Source organism: Bombina bombina, chromosome 4 (genome assembly GCF_027579735.1).
Source record: "Bombina bombina isolate aBomBom1 chromosome 4, aBomBom1.pri, whole genome shotgun sequence".
Lineage (NCBI taxonomy): Eukaryota > Metazoa > Chordata > Amphibia > Anura > Bombinatoridae > Bombina > Bombina bombina.
This window is the reverse complement of record NC_069502.1, coordinates 1,176,687,266-1,176,706,902: the sequence shown is the minus strand read 5'-3', so window position 1 is coordinate 1,176,706,902 and position 19,637 is coordinate 1,176,687,266. Positions and strand designations below refer to the sequence as shown.

General features: G+C 39.0%; 1 protein-coding gene across 1 annotated transcript in view; it reads right to left on the bottom strand.

Annotated features, from left to right (window-relative positions):
- TRMT61B (tRNA methyltransferase 61B) overlaps positions 1-19,637 on the bottom strand; it is a 198,066-nt gene that overhangs the window by 38,563 nt on the left and 139,866 nt on the right. Inside the window, exon 5 of the mRNA XM_053712646.1 lies at positions 7,826-8,040. Coding sequence (XP_053568621.1) covers positions 7,826-8,040 — 215 coding nt within the window. The remainder of the gene's footprint in view (positions 1-7,825; positions 8,041-19,637) is intronic.

Below are 19,637 nucleotides of genomic sequence, written 5' to 3'. Positions count from 1 at the left end.
CAGTCTCTCCAGAAAAAAATGACTGAACATACCTCACTGCTTATAGCATGAAAAACGTTCCTCACACTGAAGTTTAAGTACTCCTCAGCCATTCTGTGGAAACTGCACTGGATCTTATTAACAACTGCTAAGATCATCAGCCTCCAGGCAGAAGTCTTCATCCATCTGCTGCCTGAGGGAAAATAGTACACATTTAAAATAAAAAAACTTTCACTTTACCCTTCCTAGTACTTAGAGTAGGCAAAGAGAATGACTGGAGGGTGGAGTCAAGGGAGGAGCTATATAGACAGCTCTGCTGTTGTGCTCTTTGCCATTTCCTGTTAGCAGGAGGATAATATCCCACAAGTAAACAATGAATCCGTGGACTTGTCGTATCTTATAGAAGAAATTTAACTTTTCGGCCATCAAAGAAAACGCTATGTCTGGCGCAAACCCAACACATCAAATCACCCAAAGAACACCATTTTCAGCAGCTGGGACTGGGAAACTGGTCAGAGTTGAGGAAAAGATGGATGGTGCTAAATACAGGGCTATTCTTGAGTAAAACCTATACCACTCTGTGCGTGATTTGAGGCTAGGACAGAGGTTCACCTTCCAGCAGGACAATGACCCCAAACACACTGCTAAAGCAACACTTGAGTGGTTTAAGGGGAAACATGTAAATGTGTTGGAATCGCCTAGTCAAAACCCAGACCTCAATCCAATAGAAAATCTGTGGTCAGACTTAAAGATTGCTGTTCACAAGCGCAAACTATCCAACTTGAAGGAGCTGGAGCAGTTTTGCAAGGAGGAATGGGCAAAAATCCCAGTGGTAAGATGTGGCAAGCTCATACATACTTATCCAAAGCGACTTGGAGGTGTGATTGCCGCAAAAGGTGGCTCTACAAAGTATTGACTTTAGGGGGGTGAATAGTTATGCACATTGACTTTTTTTCTGTTATTTTGTCCTATTTGTTGTTTGCTTCACAATTAAAAAAAAACAAAAAACATCTTCAAAGTTCTGGTCATGTTCTGTAAATTAAATGATGCAAATCCTCAAACAATCCATGTTAATTCCAGGTTTTGAGGCAAGAAAACACGAAAAATGCCAAGGGGAGTGAATACTTTTGCAAAGCATTGTATATGTAAATGACTATATACATATATATTTGTGTTAATAAGTGTATATACTCACATATTAACACATAAATATATCTATACTATAATCGTGTTTGTAGCGCGTCCTTAGCCAGTTGCGCACGCATCCTCAAAGGAATGTTGGCTGCGCAAGGCAGCCAAAGAATCCACCTCACCACCCTGCCATTTTCGGAATCCACCTGGATGCAGCGTAGGCAAACCCGAAGCCTTGAAAAAAAAACACGCAATCACCCACACAAAATAACAAAAAAACACGTAACCGTCTGCAAGAAATATATATATATATATATATATAAACGTAACCGCCCACACGAAGTATAAAAAAAAAAAACCTAACCTCCTGCATAAAGTATTAACAAACACCCCCACTGCAAACCCCCACATCGCAAAATAATAAAGTAATTAACCCCTAACCCGCAAATAACATAATTAAAATCTTAACCCCTAAACCGCCAACATCGAAATAAACCTAATTAACCTAATAACCCCTGAACCGCCAACCCCCCACATAGCAATAAACCTAATTAACCTATTAACCCCTAAACCCCGACATCGCAATAAACCTAATTAACCCCTAAAACGCCACATCACAATAAACCTAATTAACCGATTAACCCCTAAACCGCCTCTATTATCTAATCTGTTTCATTCTCTTGGTATCATTTGTTGAAGAAGCAGCAATGCACTACTTGTTTCTAACTGAACACATGGGTGAGCCAATCACATTCAATATGCAGCCACCAATCAATGGCTAGAACCTAGTTTATCTGCTGCTCATGAACTTGCCTAGATAAACCTTTCAGCAAATGATAACAAGAGAATGAAGCAAATTAAATAAGTAAATTGGAAAGTTGTTTAAAATTGTATTCTCTATCTGAATCATGAAAGAAAATTTTTGTTTTTCATGTCCCTTTAACATTAAATTATATAAAAAAATAATCTAAAATTACTAATCCCCATGAAAATAAAAAAGCCCCCCAAAAGAAAAGCACCTCCTAAACTACCAATATCCCTTAAAATGGCCTTTTGTAGGGCATTGCCCTAAGTGAAAAAGCTCTTTTACATTTAAACATTACTAAGTCCCCACTAACAGTAAAAAAAAACACCCACCAAACCCCCCAACATAAAAAACCTAAACTACCCATTGCCCCTAAAGAGGCATTTGTATGGGCATTGCCCTTTAAAGGGCAATCAGCTCTTTTAAAGCCCATTAAATTCCTAATCTTAAAAAACAAAATGTATGCTTACCTGATAAATTCCTTTCTCCTGTAGTGTGGTCAGTCCACGGGTCATCATTACTTCTGGGATATTAACTCCTCCCCAACAGGAAGTGCAAGAGGATTCACCCAGCAGAGCTGCTATATAGCTCCTCCCCTCTACGTCACCTCCAGTCATTCGACCAAGGACCAACGAGAAAGGAGAAGCCAAAGGGTGTAGTGGTGACTGGAGTATAATTCAAAAAATTTCTACCTGCCATAAAAAACAGGGCGGGCCGTGGACTGACCACACTACAGGAGAAAGGAATTTATCAGGTAAGCATAAATTTTGTTTTCTCCTGTTAAGTGTGGTCAGTCCACGGGTCATCATTACTTCTGGGATACCAATACCAAAGCTAAAGTACACGGATGACGGGAGGGACAGGCAGGCTCTTTATACGGAAGGAACCACTGCCTGAAGAACCTTTCTCCCAAAAACAGCCTCCGAAGAAGCAAAAGTGTCAAATTTGTAAAATTTGGAAAAAGTATGAAGAGAAGACCAAGTTGCAGCCTTGCAAATCTGTTCAACAGAAGCCTCATTCTTAAAGGCCCAAGTGGAAGCCACAGCTCTAGTAGAATGTGCTGTAATTCTTTCAGGAGGCTGCTGTCCAGCAGTCTCATAGGCTAACCGTATTATGCTACGAAGCCAAAAAGAGAGAGAGGTAGCCGAAGCTTTTTGACCTCTCCTCTGACCAGAATAAACGACAAACAGGGAAGACGTTTGTCGAAAATCCTTAGTTGCCTGTAGATAAAATTTCAGGGCACGGACTACATCTAGATTGTGTAGCAGACGTTCCTTCTTCGAAGAAGGATTAGGACACAAAGATGGAACCACAATCTCTTGATTGATATTCCTGTTAGTGACCACCTTAGGTAGGAACCCAGGTTTAGTACGCAGAACTACCTTGTCTGAATGAAAAATCAGATAAGGAGAATCACAATGTAAGGCAGATAACTCAGAGACTCTTCGAGCCGAGGAAATCGCCATTAAAAACAGAACTTTCCAAGATAACAGCTTGATATCAATGGAATGAAGGGGTTCAAACGGAACACCCTGTAAAACATTAAGAACTAAGTTCAAACTCCATGGTGGAGCAACAGTTTTAAACACAGGCTTGATCCTAGCTAAAGCCTGACAAAAAGCTTGAACGTCCGGAACTTCTGACAGACGTTTGTGTAAAAGAATGGACAGAGCTGAAATCTGTCCCTTTAAGGAACTAGCGGATAAACCCTTTTCTAAACCTTCTTGTAGAAAAGACAATATCCTCGGAATCCTAACCTTACTCCATGAGTAACTCTTGGATTCGCACCAATATAAGTATTTGCGCCATATCTTATGGTAAATCTTTCTGGTAACAGGCTTCCTAGCCTGTATTAAGGTATCAATAACTGACTCAGAAAAACCACGTTTTGATAAAATCAAGCGTTCAATTTCCAAGCAGTCAGCTTCAGAGAAATTAGATTTTGATGTTTGAAAGGACCCTGGATCAGAAGGTCCTGTTTCAGAGGTAGAGACCAAGGTGGACAGGATGACATGTCCACTAGATCTGCATACCAAGTCCTGCGTGGCCATGCAGGCGCTATTAGAATCACGGATGCTCTCTCCTGTTTGATTCTGGCAATCAATCGAGGAAGCATCGGGAAGGGTGGAAACACATAAGCCATCCCGAAGGTCCAAGGTGCTGTCAAAGCATCTATCAGAACCGCTCCCGGATCCCTGGATCTGGACCCATAACGAGGAAGCTTGGCGTTCTGTCGAGACGCCATGAGATCTATCTCTGGCTTGCCCCAACGTCGAAGTATTTGGGCAAAGACCTCCGGATGAAGTTCCCACTCCCCCGGATGAAAAGTCTGACGACTTAGGAAATCCGCCTCCCAGTTCTCCACTCCCGGGATGTGGATTGCTGACAGGTGGCAAGAGTGAGACTCTGCCCAGTGAATTATCTTTGATACTTCCATCATTGCTAGGGAGCTTCTTGTCCCTCCCTGATGGTTGATGTAAGCTACAGTCGTGATGTTGTCCGACTGAAACCTGATGAACCCCCGAGTTGTTAACTGGGGCCAAGCCAGAAGGGCATTGAGAACTGCTCTCAATTCCAGAATGTTTATTGGTAGGAGACTCTCCTCCTGATTCCATTGTCCCTGAGCCTTCAGAGAATTCCAGACAGCGCCCCAACCTAGTAGGCTGGCGTCTGTTGTTACAATTGTCCAGTCTGGCCTGCTGAATGGCATCCCCCTGGACAGATGTGGCCGAGAAAGCCACCATAGAAGAGAATTTCTGGTCTCTTGATCCAGATTCAGAGTAGGGGACAAGTCTGAGTAATCCCCATTCCACTGACTTAGCATGCACAATTGCAGCGGTCTGAGATGTAGGCGTGCAAAGGGTACTATGTCCATTGCCGCTACCATTAAGCCGATCACCTCCATGCATTGAGCTACTGACGGGTGTTGAATGGAATGAAGGACACGGCATGCATTTTGAAGCTTTGTTAACCTGTCTTCTGTCAGGTAAATCTTCATTTCTACAGAATCTATAAGAGTCCCCAAGAAGGGAACTCTTGTGAGTGGAAAGAGAGAACTCTTCTTTTCGTTCACCTTCCATCCATGCGACCTTAGAAATGCCAGTACTAACTCTGTATGAGACTTGGCAGTTTGAAAGCTTGAAGCTTGTATCAGAATGTCGTCTAGGTACGGAGCTACCGAAATTCCTCGCGGTCTTAGTCTGCCCTTTGAAAGGTATATTAAGCAATTTAGATTTAGAAGTAACGTCAGCTGACCAGGATTTTAGCCACAGTGCTCTGCGCGCCTGAATGGCGAATCCGGAATTCTTAGCCGTAAGTTTAGTTAAATGTACTACGGCATCCGAAATAAATGAGTTAGCTAACTTAAGGGCTTTAAGCTTGTGTGTAATCTCATCTAATGGAGCTGATTCAAGTGTCTCTTCCAGAGACTCAAACCAAAATGCTGCTGCAGCCGTGACAGGCGCAATGCATGCAAGAGGTTGCAATATAAAACCTTGTTGAACAAACATTTTCTTAAGGTAACCCTCTAACTTTTTATCCATTGGATCTGAAAAGGCACAGCTATCCTCCACCGGGATAGTGGTACGCTTAGCTAAAGTAGAAACTGCTCCCTCCACCTTAGAGACCGTTTGCCATAAGTCCCGTGTGGTGGCGTCTATTGGAAACATCTTTCTAAATATCGGAGGGGGTGAGAACGGCACACCGGGTCTATCCCACTCCTTAGTAACAATTTCAGTAAGTCTCTTAGGTATAGGAAAAACGTCAGTACTCGACGGTACCGCAAAATATTTATCCAACCTACACATTTTCTTTTATTTAAAGTAGCAGTTAGTACATAAATTTCTATTGGGCTCCACTTTGGCTTTAGCACATATAGTACAGATATCTTCCTCTGAATCAGACATGTTTAACACACTAGCAAATAAACTAGCAACTTGGAAATACTTTTCAAGTAATTTACTATAATATGAAAACGTACTGTGCCTATAAGAAGCACAGAAAAAGTTATGACAGTTGAAAATTAATAAACTGAAAAGTTATAGCATCAAATCTTTGTAAAAACACAATTTTAGCAAAGGATTGCTCCCATTAGCAAAGGATAACTAACCCTGATAGCAGAAAAAAAATACAGAAATAAACGTTTTTTATCACAGTCAACTACAATCTCACAGCTCTGCTGTGAGTGATTACCTCCCTCAAAACAAGTTTTGAAGACCCCTGAGTTTTGTAGAGATGAACCGGATCATGCAGGGAAGACAATGAACTTCTGACTGAATTTTTTGATGCGTAGCAAAAGCGCCAAAAAAGGGCCCTCCCCCTCACACACAACAGTGAGAGAGATCAGTAAACTGTCATAAATTAAATAAAACGACTGCCAAGTGGAAAAAAATAGTGCCCAAAACATTTTTTCACCCAGTACCTCAGAAAATTAAACGATTTTACATGCCAGCAAAAAACGTTTAACATTAAATAAATTAAGTGTTATTAAAAAGCCTGTTGCTAGTCCCTGCAAATTAGGCTAAAGTCTTATGCATACAGTATAATTCCAGTGAAGTGCCATTCCCCAGAATACTGAAGTGTAAAATATACATACATGACAGCCTGATACCAGTTGCTGCTACTGCATTTAAGGCTGAGTTTACATTATATCGGTATGGCAGAATTTTCTCATCAATTCTATTGTCAGAAAATAATAAGCTGCTACATACCTCTTTGCAGATTAATCTGCCCGCTGTCCCCTGATCTGAAGTTTACCTCTCCTCAGATGGCCGAGAAACAGCAATATGATCTTAACTACGCCGGCTAAAATCATAGAAAAAACTCAGGTAGATTCTTCTTCAAACTCTACCAGAGAAGGAATAACACACTCCGGTGCTATTATAAAATAACAAACTTTTGATTGAAGGTATGAAACTAAGTATAATCACCACAGTCCTCTCACACATCCTATCTATTCGTTGGGTGCAAGAGAATGACTGGAGGTGACGTAGAGGGGAGGAGCTATATAGCAGCTCTGCTGGGTGAATCCTCTTGCACTTCCTGTTGGGGAGGAGTTAATATCCCAGAAGTAATGATGACCCGTGGACTGACCACACTTAACAGGAGAAATAAAAAAAATCCTAAAACTAAGCCCCAAATGGTGAGTACTTATCCTGAAGTCCGGCGTAGAAGGTCTTCTTCCAGGCGGATCCATCATCTTCTATCTTCATCCGGAGCGAAGGAGGTGAGGAGCTGGCTTCCCCAATGCACGGATCCTCAGCGGCGGTCTTCAGTGGCGTGGAGGCTCTTCTTCATGCGATTGTCCATTGCACACTGAAGATTGAATGCAAGGTACCCCATATTTATTGGGGTACCTTGCATTTCTATTGGCTGAAATTTTGAAATCAGCCAAGAGAATGAGAGCTATTGAAATCTTAGTTTAGGTTTACAATTTTTATTTTGGATAGGTTTGTTTATTTTTTCTGTAATTTTAAATTTTTTATTTTATTTAATTTTAGCTTTGGGGTTTGTATTTTTTTTTTTTTTTTAAATAGACTGCCCTCTGGGCAGGCTTATTGCCTAGCATGTATATAATCATATAAATAAATATTTAAAAATGCTGCCATTGCTATGCTACTTATGCTTTCGCTGCACTTAGGTTCTATGCGTGCTCTGGTATTACATAGTGGAGTCAAATATCGCTTTCATGAAAGCCATATTTATCGCTCCATTTGTAATCTGGCTCTTAATGTTTAAAAACGTCTGATCACTTTGTAATAATACTTAGTTGCAAAAGGTATTTAGATCTTCTATTATGTGGTTTATTTAGATAATATACCATTTTTTGACAAAGGAATTGTATGCTAACAAACACTGGTGTTTTTCACAGAAATGGAATGTAGAAGATATTTTAAAAAAATAACATCTTACCCTCCATACAATTTTCAAAATCTTCATTTTGTTCCAGGTTCTCAGCCTCAGATACTACTTCCCATTTCGGTTTCACCCTTTGTGATATGCTGCCATCCTTCCGGAAAGACGGTGCAACTATCCACTCCTTTACAGAAATTTCCATTATCTTTTCACATACAAAGGGAAGCTGACAAGAACGTATTCCTTCTAGAAGGTCAATAACCTGTGTGATACTATAAAATACATAAAGTTGGACTGACTGAAGCCATATCACTTTTTCACAGCAATTAGAGAAAACATTTTAATTCAATAACATAATATTTCTTAACTATTAAATAAAGTATATGCTCAACAAATATCCAGTTTTAAAAACAAGAGATTATGTTAATTGGCAAAATCCCAGCGGTACTATTACAACAAATTGCATAAATTTTACAACATAGAACACAAATGTGCTCTCTTGTTTAGATAATCAGAGATCGGGACCCTTATAATTGATGGCTCTATCTGAAAATAAAGACAAAAGGAAATATATTCTTTATATATTAACAGCACTTATGGGAAAATGTATGTATGTTTGTTTAAGTTACCCTTCTCCTTTTTAATTTAATTTATATTCTACAACCTTTATTCAATTGTTAAAGTTTGAACACTCAGTAATATTGATATTGTGTAAAAAAAACTCAATAGGTATAATAAAATACAGTAATGCAGAATTGCAAACAAGATGTTGTGTTCCAGAGTGTTTAAGTTAAAACATTTAAATGCTTTCCATTATAAAATGCTAAGCATCCCCATTTACTTTTGTAACACACCCAGGTGGCTTATTTGGTTTTTAATGCCGCTTTAACATGTTGTTTAAAAGGACATTTCAGTGATATCAAAATAAATACATTATATTCTGTCTGCTGCTTAATGCATGTTCACCGTGCATTTTATTAAAATGTTCACCTAGATTTAGAGTTTGGCGTTAACCGTCAAAAGCAGCATTAAGGGGTCCTAACGCTGCTTTTTACAGCCCGCTGGTATTTAGAGTCAGGCAGGAAAGGGTCTAACGCTCACTTCCTCACCGCGACTCCAGGCTACCGCAGATCCCCTTAAACCTATCCTATCTTTTCAATGGGATCTGCCTAACGCCGGTATTTGGAGTCTTGGGAGAAGTGAGCGGTAGACCCTCTACCGACAAAAAAAGTCAGTAGTTAAGAGCTTTATGGGCTAACGCGTGAATATAAAGCTCTTAAAGGGACATTCTAGGCCGAAATAAACTTTCATGATTCAGATAGAGCATGTAATTTTAAACAATTTTCCAATTTACTTTTATCACCAATTTTGCTTTGTTCTCTTGGTATTCTTAGTTGAAAGCTTAACCTTGAGGTTCATATGCTAATTTCTTAGACCTTGAAGTCCACCTCTTTTCAGATTGCATTTTAACAGTTTTTCACCACTAGAGGGTGTTAGTTCACGTATTTCATATAGATAACACTGTGCTCGTGCACGTGAAGTTATCTGGGAGCAGGCACTGATTGGCTAGACTGCAAGTCTGTCAAAAGAACTGAAAAAAGGGGCAGTTTGCAAAGGCTTAGATACAAGATAATCACAGAGGTTAAAAGTATATTATTATAACTGTGTTGGTTATGCAAAACTGGGGAATGGGTAATAAAGGGATTATCTATCTTTTAAAACAATAAAAATTCTGGTGTAGACTGTCCCTTTAACTACTGTGCTATAAAGTACACTAAGACCCATAAACTACCTATGTACCCCTAAACCGAGGCCCCCCCCACATCACCGCCACTATAATAAAACATTTTAACCCCTAATCTGCCGACCGGACACCACCGCCACCTACATTATACCTATAAACCCCTAATCTGCTGCCCCTAACATCGCCGACCCCTATATTATATTTATTAACCCCTAATCTGCCCCCCCCAACATCGCCGCTACCTAACTACATTTATTAACCCCTAATCTGCCTACCGGACCTCGTCGCCACTATAATAAATGTATTAACCCCTAAACCGCCGCACACCCGCCTCGCAAACACTATAATAAATAGTATTAACCCCAATCTGCCCTGCCTAACATCGCCGCCACCTACCTACAATTATTAACCCCCAATCCCCCTCCCGCACCGTCGCCGCTACTATAATAAAGTGATTAACCCCTAAACCTAACTCTAACACCCCCTTAACATAAATATAATTTAAATGAAACAAAATAATATTCCTAAAATTAACTAAATTAATCCTATTTAAAACTAAATACTTACCTATCAAATAAACCCTAATATAGCTACAATATAACTAATAATTACATTGTAGCTATTTTAGGATTTATATTTATTTTACAGGCAACTTTGTATTTATTTTAACTAGGTATTAAATAGTTACCTAGTTAAAATAAGTACAAAATTACCTGTAAAATAAATCCTAACCTAAGTTACAAATACACCTAACACTACACTATCAATAAACTAATTAAATAAATTACCTACAATTAGCTAAATTAAAATACAATAAAATAAACTATTCTATAATACAAAAAACCCCCCACTAAATTACAAAAAATAAAAAGAATTACAAGAAGTTTAAACTAATTACACCTAATCTAAGCCCCCTAATAAAATAAAAAATCCCCCAAAATAAAAAAATGCCCTACCCTATTCTAAACTACCAAAGTAATTAGCTCTATTACCAGCCCTTAAAAGGGCTTTTTGCGGGGCATTGCCCCAAAGTAATCAGCTCTTTTACCTGAAAATAAAAATACAATACCCCCCCCCCCAACATTACAACCCACCACCCACTTACCCCTACTCTAACCCACCCAAACCCCCCCTTAAAAAAAACTATCGCTAACCCCCTGAAGATCATCCTACCTTGAGTCGTCTTCACCCAGCCGAGCCGAATTCTTCATCCAAGGTGCGCAGAGGAGGTCCTTGATCCGGTAGAAGTCTTCATCCAAGCGGGGCAAGAAGAGGTCCTCCATCCAGTAGAAATGTTCATCCAGGCGGCGTCTTCAATCTTCATCCGTCCGGAGCGGAGCCATCTTCAAAGGAGCCGACGCGGCGCCATCCTCTTCAACCGACGACTTCCCGACGAATGAAGGTTCCTTTAAGGGATGTCATCCAAGATGGCGTCCCTTCAATTCCTGAAGGGATAGGATTCTATCAGCCAATCGGAATTAAGGTAGAAAAAATCTGATTGGCTGATGCAATCAGCCAATCAGATTGAAGTTCAATCCGATTGGCTGATCCAATCAGCCAATCGTATTGAGCTCGCATTCTATTGGCTGATCGGAACAGCCAATCGGATTGAACTTCAATCTGATTGGCTGATTGCATCAGCCAATCAAATTTTTTTCTACCTTAATTCCGATTGGCTGATAGAATTCTATCAGCCAATCGGAATTGAAGGGACGCCATCTTGGATGACGTCCCTTAAAGGAATCTTCATTAGTCGGGAAGTCGTCGGTTGAAGAGGATGGCTCCGCGTCGGCTCCTTTGAAGATGACTCCGCTTCGCTCCGGATGGATGAAGATTGAAGACGCCGCCTGGATGAACACTTCTACCGGATGGAGGACCTCTTCTTGCCCCGCTTGGATGAAGACTTCTACCGGATCAAGGACCTCCTCTGCGCACCTTGGATGAAGAATTCGGCTCGGCTGGGTGAAGACGACTCAAGGTAGGTTGATCTTCAGGGGGTTAGCGATAGTTTTTTTTTAAGGGGGGTTTGGGTGGGTCAGAGTAGGGGTAATGTGGGTGGTGTGTTGTAATGTTGGGGGGGTATTGTATTTTTATTTTCAGGTAAAAGAGCTGATTACTTTGGAGCAATGCCCCGCAAAAAGCCCTTTTAAGGGCTGGTAATAAAGCTGATTACTTTGGTAGTTTAGAATAGGGTAGGGCATTTTTTTATTTTGGGGGGATTTTTTATTTTATTAGGGGGCTTAGATTAGGTGTAATTAGTTTAAACTTCTTGTAATTCTTTTTTATTTTTTGTAATTTAGTGTATTTTTGTTTTGTATTATAGAATAGTTTATTTTATTGTATTTTAATTTAGCTAATTGTAGGTAATTTATTTAATTAGTTTAATGATAGTGTAGTGTTAGGTGTATTTGTAACTTAGGTTAGGATTTATTTTACAGGTAATTATGTACTTATTTTAACTAGGTAGCTATTAAATAGTTATTAACTATTTAATAGCTATTGTACCTAGTTAAAATAAATACAAAGTTGCCTGTAAAATAAATATAAATCCTAAAATAGCTACAATGTAATTATTAGTTATATTGTCGCTATATTAGGGTTTATTTGATAGGTAAGTATTTAGTTTTAAATATGATTAATTTAGTTAATTTTAGGAATATTATTTTGTTTCATTTAAATTATATTTATGTTAGGGGGGTGTTAGGGTTAGAGTTAGGTTTAGGGGTTAATCACTTTATTATAGTAGCGGCGACGGTGCGGGCGGGAGATTAGGGTTTAATAATTGTAGGTAGGTGGCGGCGATGTTAGGGAGGGCAGATTAGGGGTTAATACTATTTATTCTAGTGTTTGCGAGGCGGGAGTGCGGCCGTTTAGGGGTTAATACATTTATTATAGTGGCGGCAAGGTCTGGTCGGCAGATTAGTTGTTAATAAGTGTAGCATGTGTGGTGTGTTTGTTAGTGGCAGCCAAGGGCTGACTGCAGTGAGGTGTGTTTGTATTGACTAAATATAAAAACTGAATTATGATTCTTAATACTAGGTGATCGTCTTGTGGCTGGTGTTTAAATGTTTTGAAAAAATAATAGATGAATTCCTCAAATGAGACTGAAGGAAATAGTCCTGAAATAGATTTTTAAAATTTTAATAAAAATTAATAAAAGATTAAATTGGACACTCTTCAAATAGTGAAGCGAATAAAAAACAGATGAATATAAGATTTCAACTTATTTACAATATAAAATAAATTAGACACCGGTGTCTCTAAAATAATATTCTCACATAAAATGAAGCAGCTTATACGGTCTAGGGATACGTTCTTGCTATCAATTACAATCAACTTGCATGTACTTTAAATAAAGACAGAAACATAGGAACAATGTAACTACAAACACGACTATCTAGTCGAGGGTTTGAACAACGTATCGAACAGTCTTTTTGGATCTGTGCCGTGCTGTGTGTGGGCACAAAGATGCTGTGTGTTTTATAATATACGGCTTAACTGTTCAAATTGAGAGCCGTTCCTAGATGTTGAAGTACTTGAAAATTGTTATGTACACATCAAAGTTATTAATATGTTCCGGCTTGTTCTTTGTACTCACTCTTTTTTTCAGCTTAACAGCTAGTTGCACTCACAGGTCTTTCCGGCATGTTTGCCCAGTTTCTTTGTGTATTCTGTTGAACTTGCTACTGACTTTGGTCCAATCAGTGTCAAGTGTGGAAAGTACGCGCACTTATTCAAATTTGAAGACTGTTAGTATCTTCTGCCATCAACTCCTACCGCTTCAATTAGTGCAATTTGGAGCACCTTAAAAGAATTGGTTCTGGGAGTGAAATAAAGTGTTGCTTCTAACGGATTCTCCTACCCCTTCAGTTTGCACTCTAATTGTGGCACAATACTGATTTGGGTCATGGGAGACAATATGTTACGAGTCCTCGTTCTAGGAGCTGTGTAGTATGAACATCTATGCGTTTCAGCTAATGAAAGCCTTTATCAAGAAGTTAATAAGTGTAGGTAAGGTAGCGGTGACGTTGGAGGGGCAGATTATGGGTTAATAAATATAATATAGGGGTCGGCGGTGTTAGGGGCAGCAGATTAGGGATTCATAGGGATAATGTAGGTTGCGGCGGTGTCCGGAGCGGCAGATTAGGGGTTACAAATATAATGCAGGTGTCAGCGATAGCGGGGGGCGGCAGATTAGGGGTTCATGTTATGGTGTTAGGTGCAGACTTAGAGAGTGTTTCCCCATAGGAAACAATGGGGCTGCGTTAGGAGCTGAACTCTGCTTTTTTGCAGGTGTTAGGTTTTTTTTCAGCCCAAACTGCCCCATTGTTTCCTATGGGGATATCGTGCACGGGCAAGTTTTTCCAGCTTACCGCTACCGTAAGCAACGCTGGTATTGAGGGTTGAAGTGGAGCTAAATTAGGCTCAACGCTCCCTTTTCTAAGCCTAACGCAGCCCCTCAGACAACTCTAAATACCAGCGTTGTCTTAAGGGTGCGCTGGGAAACAAAGCAGCGTTAGCTACGCGGATTTTTACCGACAAAACTCTAAATCTAGGCAATTGTTTTTTTAAATTGAGTGTGGAGTACAACAGTGTTACCTTCTGCTTTAATCACATGCAGATACATATAACCCCTCATTTAAATCATAGGATTCTGACTTTTCAAATGAGGCATGAAATGTACCTCTAAGATTTAAATGATGCTATAATATCTTGCCATTAAGGAGTTTTGGATAGGAGACACACACCCATGATGTTATCATGGCAATAGTGATCACTTGTTAGGACCATATGGAGGAAAGTCAGCAGGTAGGCATATAAAAGCCTTTATTTGAAAGAAGAAACCTCCTTCAAATAAGATTCCCTGTGCCCATTTAGGTAACCACGCCCAGAAGCAGAATTTTTTTTTCACTTTCTGCAATGAGATTTTTTTAATGAATATTTTTCTGCAGGTCATTTTGAAATGAAATTCGATTTTAAATTAGGCATTTACACTAAAGCACCAACTAAATTGCAATGTGTTGATTAACTGGACAGTAAAACAGTTTAAGTTTTTTAATATATTGCATTGCAAATTAGCTGCAGAAAAAAATAAAATTGTGTTTTTAAACTGTCTCAAATATTTTTTTTTTCCCTTTGCTTTTGGTCTAACATAACATGATTAAAAGATTAAAATGTAATAAAAAGGTGCTTTGCTCACATTAACTTCTTAAATTCAGGAGTAAGAGCTGTGCAAACTAACGGCTAGATTTAGAGTTTTGTCGGTAACGACCCGCGTAGCTAACGCTGGCTTTTTTCTGGCCGCACCTTTAAAATAACTCTGGTATTAAGAGTTCACAGAATGGCTGCGTTAGGCTCCAAAAAAGGAGCGTAGAGCATATTTAACGCAACTGCAACTCTCGATACCAGAGTTGCTTACGGACGCGGCCAGCCTCAAAAACGTGCTTGTGCACGATTCCCCCATAGGAAACAATGGGGCTGCTTGAGCTGGAAAAAAAACTAACACCTGCAAAAAAGCCGCGTTCAGCTCCTAACGCAGCCCCATTGTTTCCTATGGGGAAACACTTCCTACGTCTGCACCTAACACTCTAACATGTACCCCGAGTCTAAACACCCCTAACCTTACACTTCTTAACCCCTATTCTGCCGCCCCCGCTATCGCTGACCCCTGCATATTATTATTAACCCCTAATCTGCCGCTCCGTAAACCGCCGCTACTTACATTATCCCTATGTACCCCTAATCTGCTGCCCCTAACACCGCCGACCCCTATATTATATTTATTAACCCCTAATCTGCCCCCCACAACGTCGCCTCCACCTGCCTACACTTATTAACCCCTAATCTGCCGAGCGGACCGCACCGCTACTATAATAAAGTTATTAACCCCTAATCCGCCTCACTAACCCTATAATAAATAGTATTAACCCCTAATCTGCCCTCCCTAACATCGCCGACACCTAACTTCAATTATTAACCCCTAATCTGCCGACTGGAGCTCACCGCTATTCTAATAAATGTATTAACCCCTAAAGCTAAGTCTAACCCTAACACTAACACCCCCCTAAATTAAATATAATTTAATCTAACGAAATTAATTAACTCTTATTAAATAAATTATTCCTATTTAAAGCTAAATACTTACCTGTAAAATAAATCCTAATATAGCTACAATATAAATTATATTTATATTATAGCTATTTTAGGATTAATATTTATTTTACAGGTAACTTTGTATTTATTTTAACCAGGTACAATAGCTATTAAATAGTTAAGAACTATTTAATAGCTAAAATAGTTAAAATAATTACAAATTTACCTGTAAAATAAATCCTAACCTAAGTTACAATTAAACCTAACACTACACTATCAATAAATTAATTAAATAAAATACCTATAATTATCTACAATTAAACCTAACACTACACTATCAATAAATCAATTAAATACAATTCCTACAAATAAATACAATGAAATAAACTAACTAAAGTACAAAAAATAAAAAAAGAACTAAGTTACAAAAAATAAAAAAATATTTACAAACATTAGAAATATATTACAACAATTTTAAACTAATTACACCTACTCTAAGCCCCCTAATAAAATAACAAAGCCCCACAAAATAAAAAAATGCCCTACCCTATTCTAAATTACTAAAGTTCAAAGCTCTTTTACCTTACCAGCCCTGAACAGGGCCCTTTGCGGGGCATGCCCCAAGAAGTTCAGCTCTTTTGCCTGTAAAAAAAAAAAATACAATACCCCCCCCCCAACATTACAACCCACCACCCACATACCCCTAATCTAACCCAAACCCCCCTTAAATAAACCTAACACTAAGCCCCTGAAGATCTCCCTACCTTGAGTCGTCTTCACCCAGCCGAGCCAAATTCTTCAACCAAGCGGAGCAAGAAGAGGTCCTCCATCTGGTAGAAGTCTTCATCCAAGCGGGGCAGAAGAGTTCTTCCATCCGATTGAAGTCTTCATCCAAGAGGCATCTTCTATCGTCATCCATCCGGAGCGGAGCGGCAGCATCCTGAAGACGTCCGACGCGGAACATCCATCCTGGCCGACGACTGAACGACGAATGACGGTTCCTTTAAATGACGTCATCCAAGATGGCGTCCCTCGAATTCCGATTGGCTGATAGGATTCTATCAGCCAATCGGAATTAAGGTAGGAATATTCTGATTGGCTGATGGAATCAAACAATCAGAATCAAGTTCAATCCGATTGGCTGATCCAATCAGCCAATCAGATTGAGCTTCCATTCTATTGGCTGATCGGAACAGCCAATAGAATGCGAGCTCAATCTGATTGGCTGATTGGATCAGCCAATCGGATTGAACTTGATTCTGATTGGCTGATTCCATCAGCCAATCAAAATATTCCTACCTTAATTCCGATTGGCTGATAGAATCCTATCAGCCAATCGGAATTCAAGGGACGCCATCTTGGATGATGTAATTTAAAGGAACCGTCATTCGTCGTTCAGTCGTCGGCCAGGATGGATGTTCCGCGTCGGAGGTCTTCAGGATGCTGCCGCTCCGCTCCGGATGGATGACGATAGAAGATGCCTCTTGGATGAAAACTTCAATCGGATGAAAGACCTCTTCTGCCCCGCTTGGATGAAGACTTCTACCGGATGGAGGACCTCTTCTTGCTCCGCTTGGATGAAGACTTTGGCTTGGCTGGGTGAAGACGACTCAAGGTAGGGAGATCTTCAGGGGCTTAGTGTTAGGTTTATTTAAGGGGGGTTTGGGTTAGATTAGGGGTATGTGGGTGGTGGGTTGTAATGTTGGGGGGGGGTATTGTATGTTTTTTTTACAGGCAAAAGAGCTGAACTTCTTGGGGCATGCCCCGCAAAGGGCCCTGTTCAGGGCTGGTAAGGTAAAAGAGCTTTGAACTTTAGTAATTTAGAATAGGGGTAGGGCATTTTTTTATTTTGGGGGGCTTTGTTATTTTATTAGGGGGCTTAGAGTAGGTGTAATTAGTTTAAAATTGTTGTAATATTTTTCTAATGTTTGTAAATATTTTTTTATTTTTTGTAACTCAGTTCTTTTTTATTTTTTGTACTTTAGTTAGTTTATTTCATTGTATTTATTTGTAGGAATTGTATTTAATTTATTTATTGATAGTGTAGTGTTAGGTTTAATTGTAGATAATTATAGGTATTTTATTTAATTAATTTATTGATAGTGTAGTGTTAGGTTTAATTGTAACTTAGGTTAGGATTTATTTTACAGGTAAATTTGTAATTATTTTAACTATTTTAGCTATTAAATAGTTCTTAACTATTTAATAGCTATTGTACCTGGTTAAAATAAATACAAAGTTACCTGTAAAATAAATATTAATCCTAAAATAGCTATAATATAAATATAATTTATATTGTAGCTATATTAGGATTTATTTTACAGGTAAGTATTTAGCTTTAAATAGGAATAATTTATTTAATAAGAGTTAATTAATTTCGTTAGATTAAAATTATATTTAATTTAGGGGGGTGTTAGTGTTAGACTTAGCTTTAGGGGTTAATACATTTATTAGAATAGCGGTGAGCTCCAGTTGGCAGATTAGGGGTTAATAATTGAAGCTAGGTGTCAGCGATGTTAGGGAGGGCAGATTAGGGGTTAATACTATTTATTATAGGGTTAGTGAGGCGGATTAGGGGTTAATAACTTTATAATAAAAGCGGTGCGGTCCGCTCGGCAGATTAGGGGTTAATAAGTGTAGGCAGGTGGAGGCGACGTTGTGGGGGGCAGATTAGGGGTTAATAAATATAATATAGGGGTCGGCGGTGTTAGGGGCAGCAGATTAGGGGTACATAGCTATAATGTAGGTGGCGGCTCTTTGCGGTCGGCAGATTAGGGGTTAATTATTGTAGGTAGCTGGCTGCGACGTTGTGGGGGGCAGGTTAGGGGTTAATAAATATAATATAGGGGTCGGCGGTGTTAAGGGCAGCAGATTAGGGGTACATAAGTATAACGTAGGTGGCGGTCGGCAGATTAGGGGTTAAAAAAATTGAATCGAGTGTCGGCGATGTGGGGGGGCCTCGGTTTAGGGGTACATAGGTAGTTTATGGGTGTTAGTGTACTTTAGAGCACAGTAGTTAAGAGCTTTATAAACCCGCGTTAGCCCAGAAAGCTCTTAACTACTGACTTTTTTCTGCGGCTGGAGTTTTGTCGTTAGATTTCTAACGCTCACTTCAGCCACGACTCTAAATACCGGAGTTAGAAAGATCCCATTGAAAAGATAGGATACACAATTAACGTAAGGGGATCTGCGGTATCGAAAAGTCGCGGCTGAAAAGTGAGCGTTAGACCCTTTTTTGAATGACTCCAAATACAGGCGGTAGCCTAAAACCAACGTTAGGAGCCTCTAACGCTGGTTTTCACGGCTACCGCCAAACTCCAAATCTAGGCCTAAGAAAGGCTAGGAGGCGAGGTTAAATAAATATATATATATATATATATATATATATATATATATATATATATATATATATATATATATATATATATATATATATATATATATATATGGCAGATTTTATAATTGTATTACTAAAAATTGGCATGCTATGTACCTGCATAATTTGCTGCATTAGTTGTCATAAAAAGTATGGAATGTGTCTGCAGGAATATGATTTTATTTTGTTTACAAATAAAGGGAAAATGCTTTCTATCATCTTAGACAATTGTAACCTAGTTTATTGCTTAATTTATTAATATACACCAGCAGTTCTCACCAAAGGTGTTATCTGCTAGGGTAATATAAAGTAATAAAGTAAATTAGGGCGGATGTGCAATGTTCCTAATAATTTGTGTACTATTAAGAAAACAGTTTAAATGTGCTCCATAAGAAGCTCCTAAATGAATAAACAAAAGTTTGTTATATGGTATATGTTAGATACAGAAACACTTGTGAGCGGGTGTGGTTAAAAGCCGGATCTTGCCGAATCCATGTCTACTTTAGACAGATATACACAAATTTAAATGTTTTCCACACAAATGCATCCAGACACTTCTGGATCCACCAATTTTTTTTACACAAAAACATCTGGGTCCTTTCAGAACCAACACTTTTTTTTTTACAGAAAAACAGCCAGATCCTGCCGGATCCATG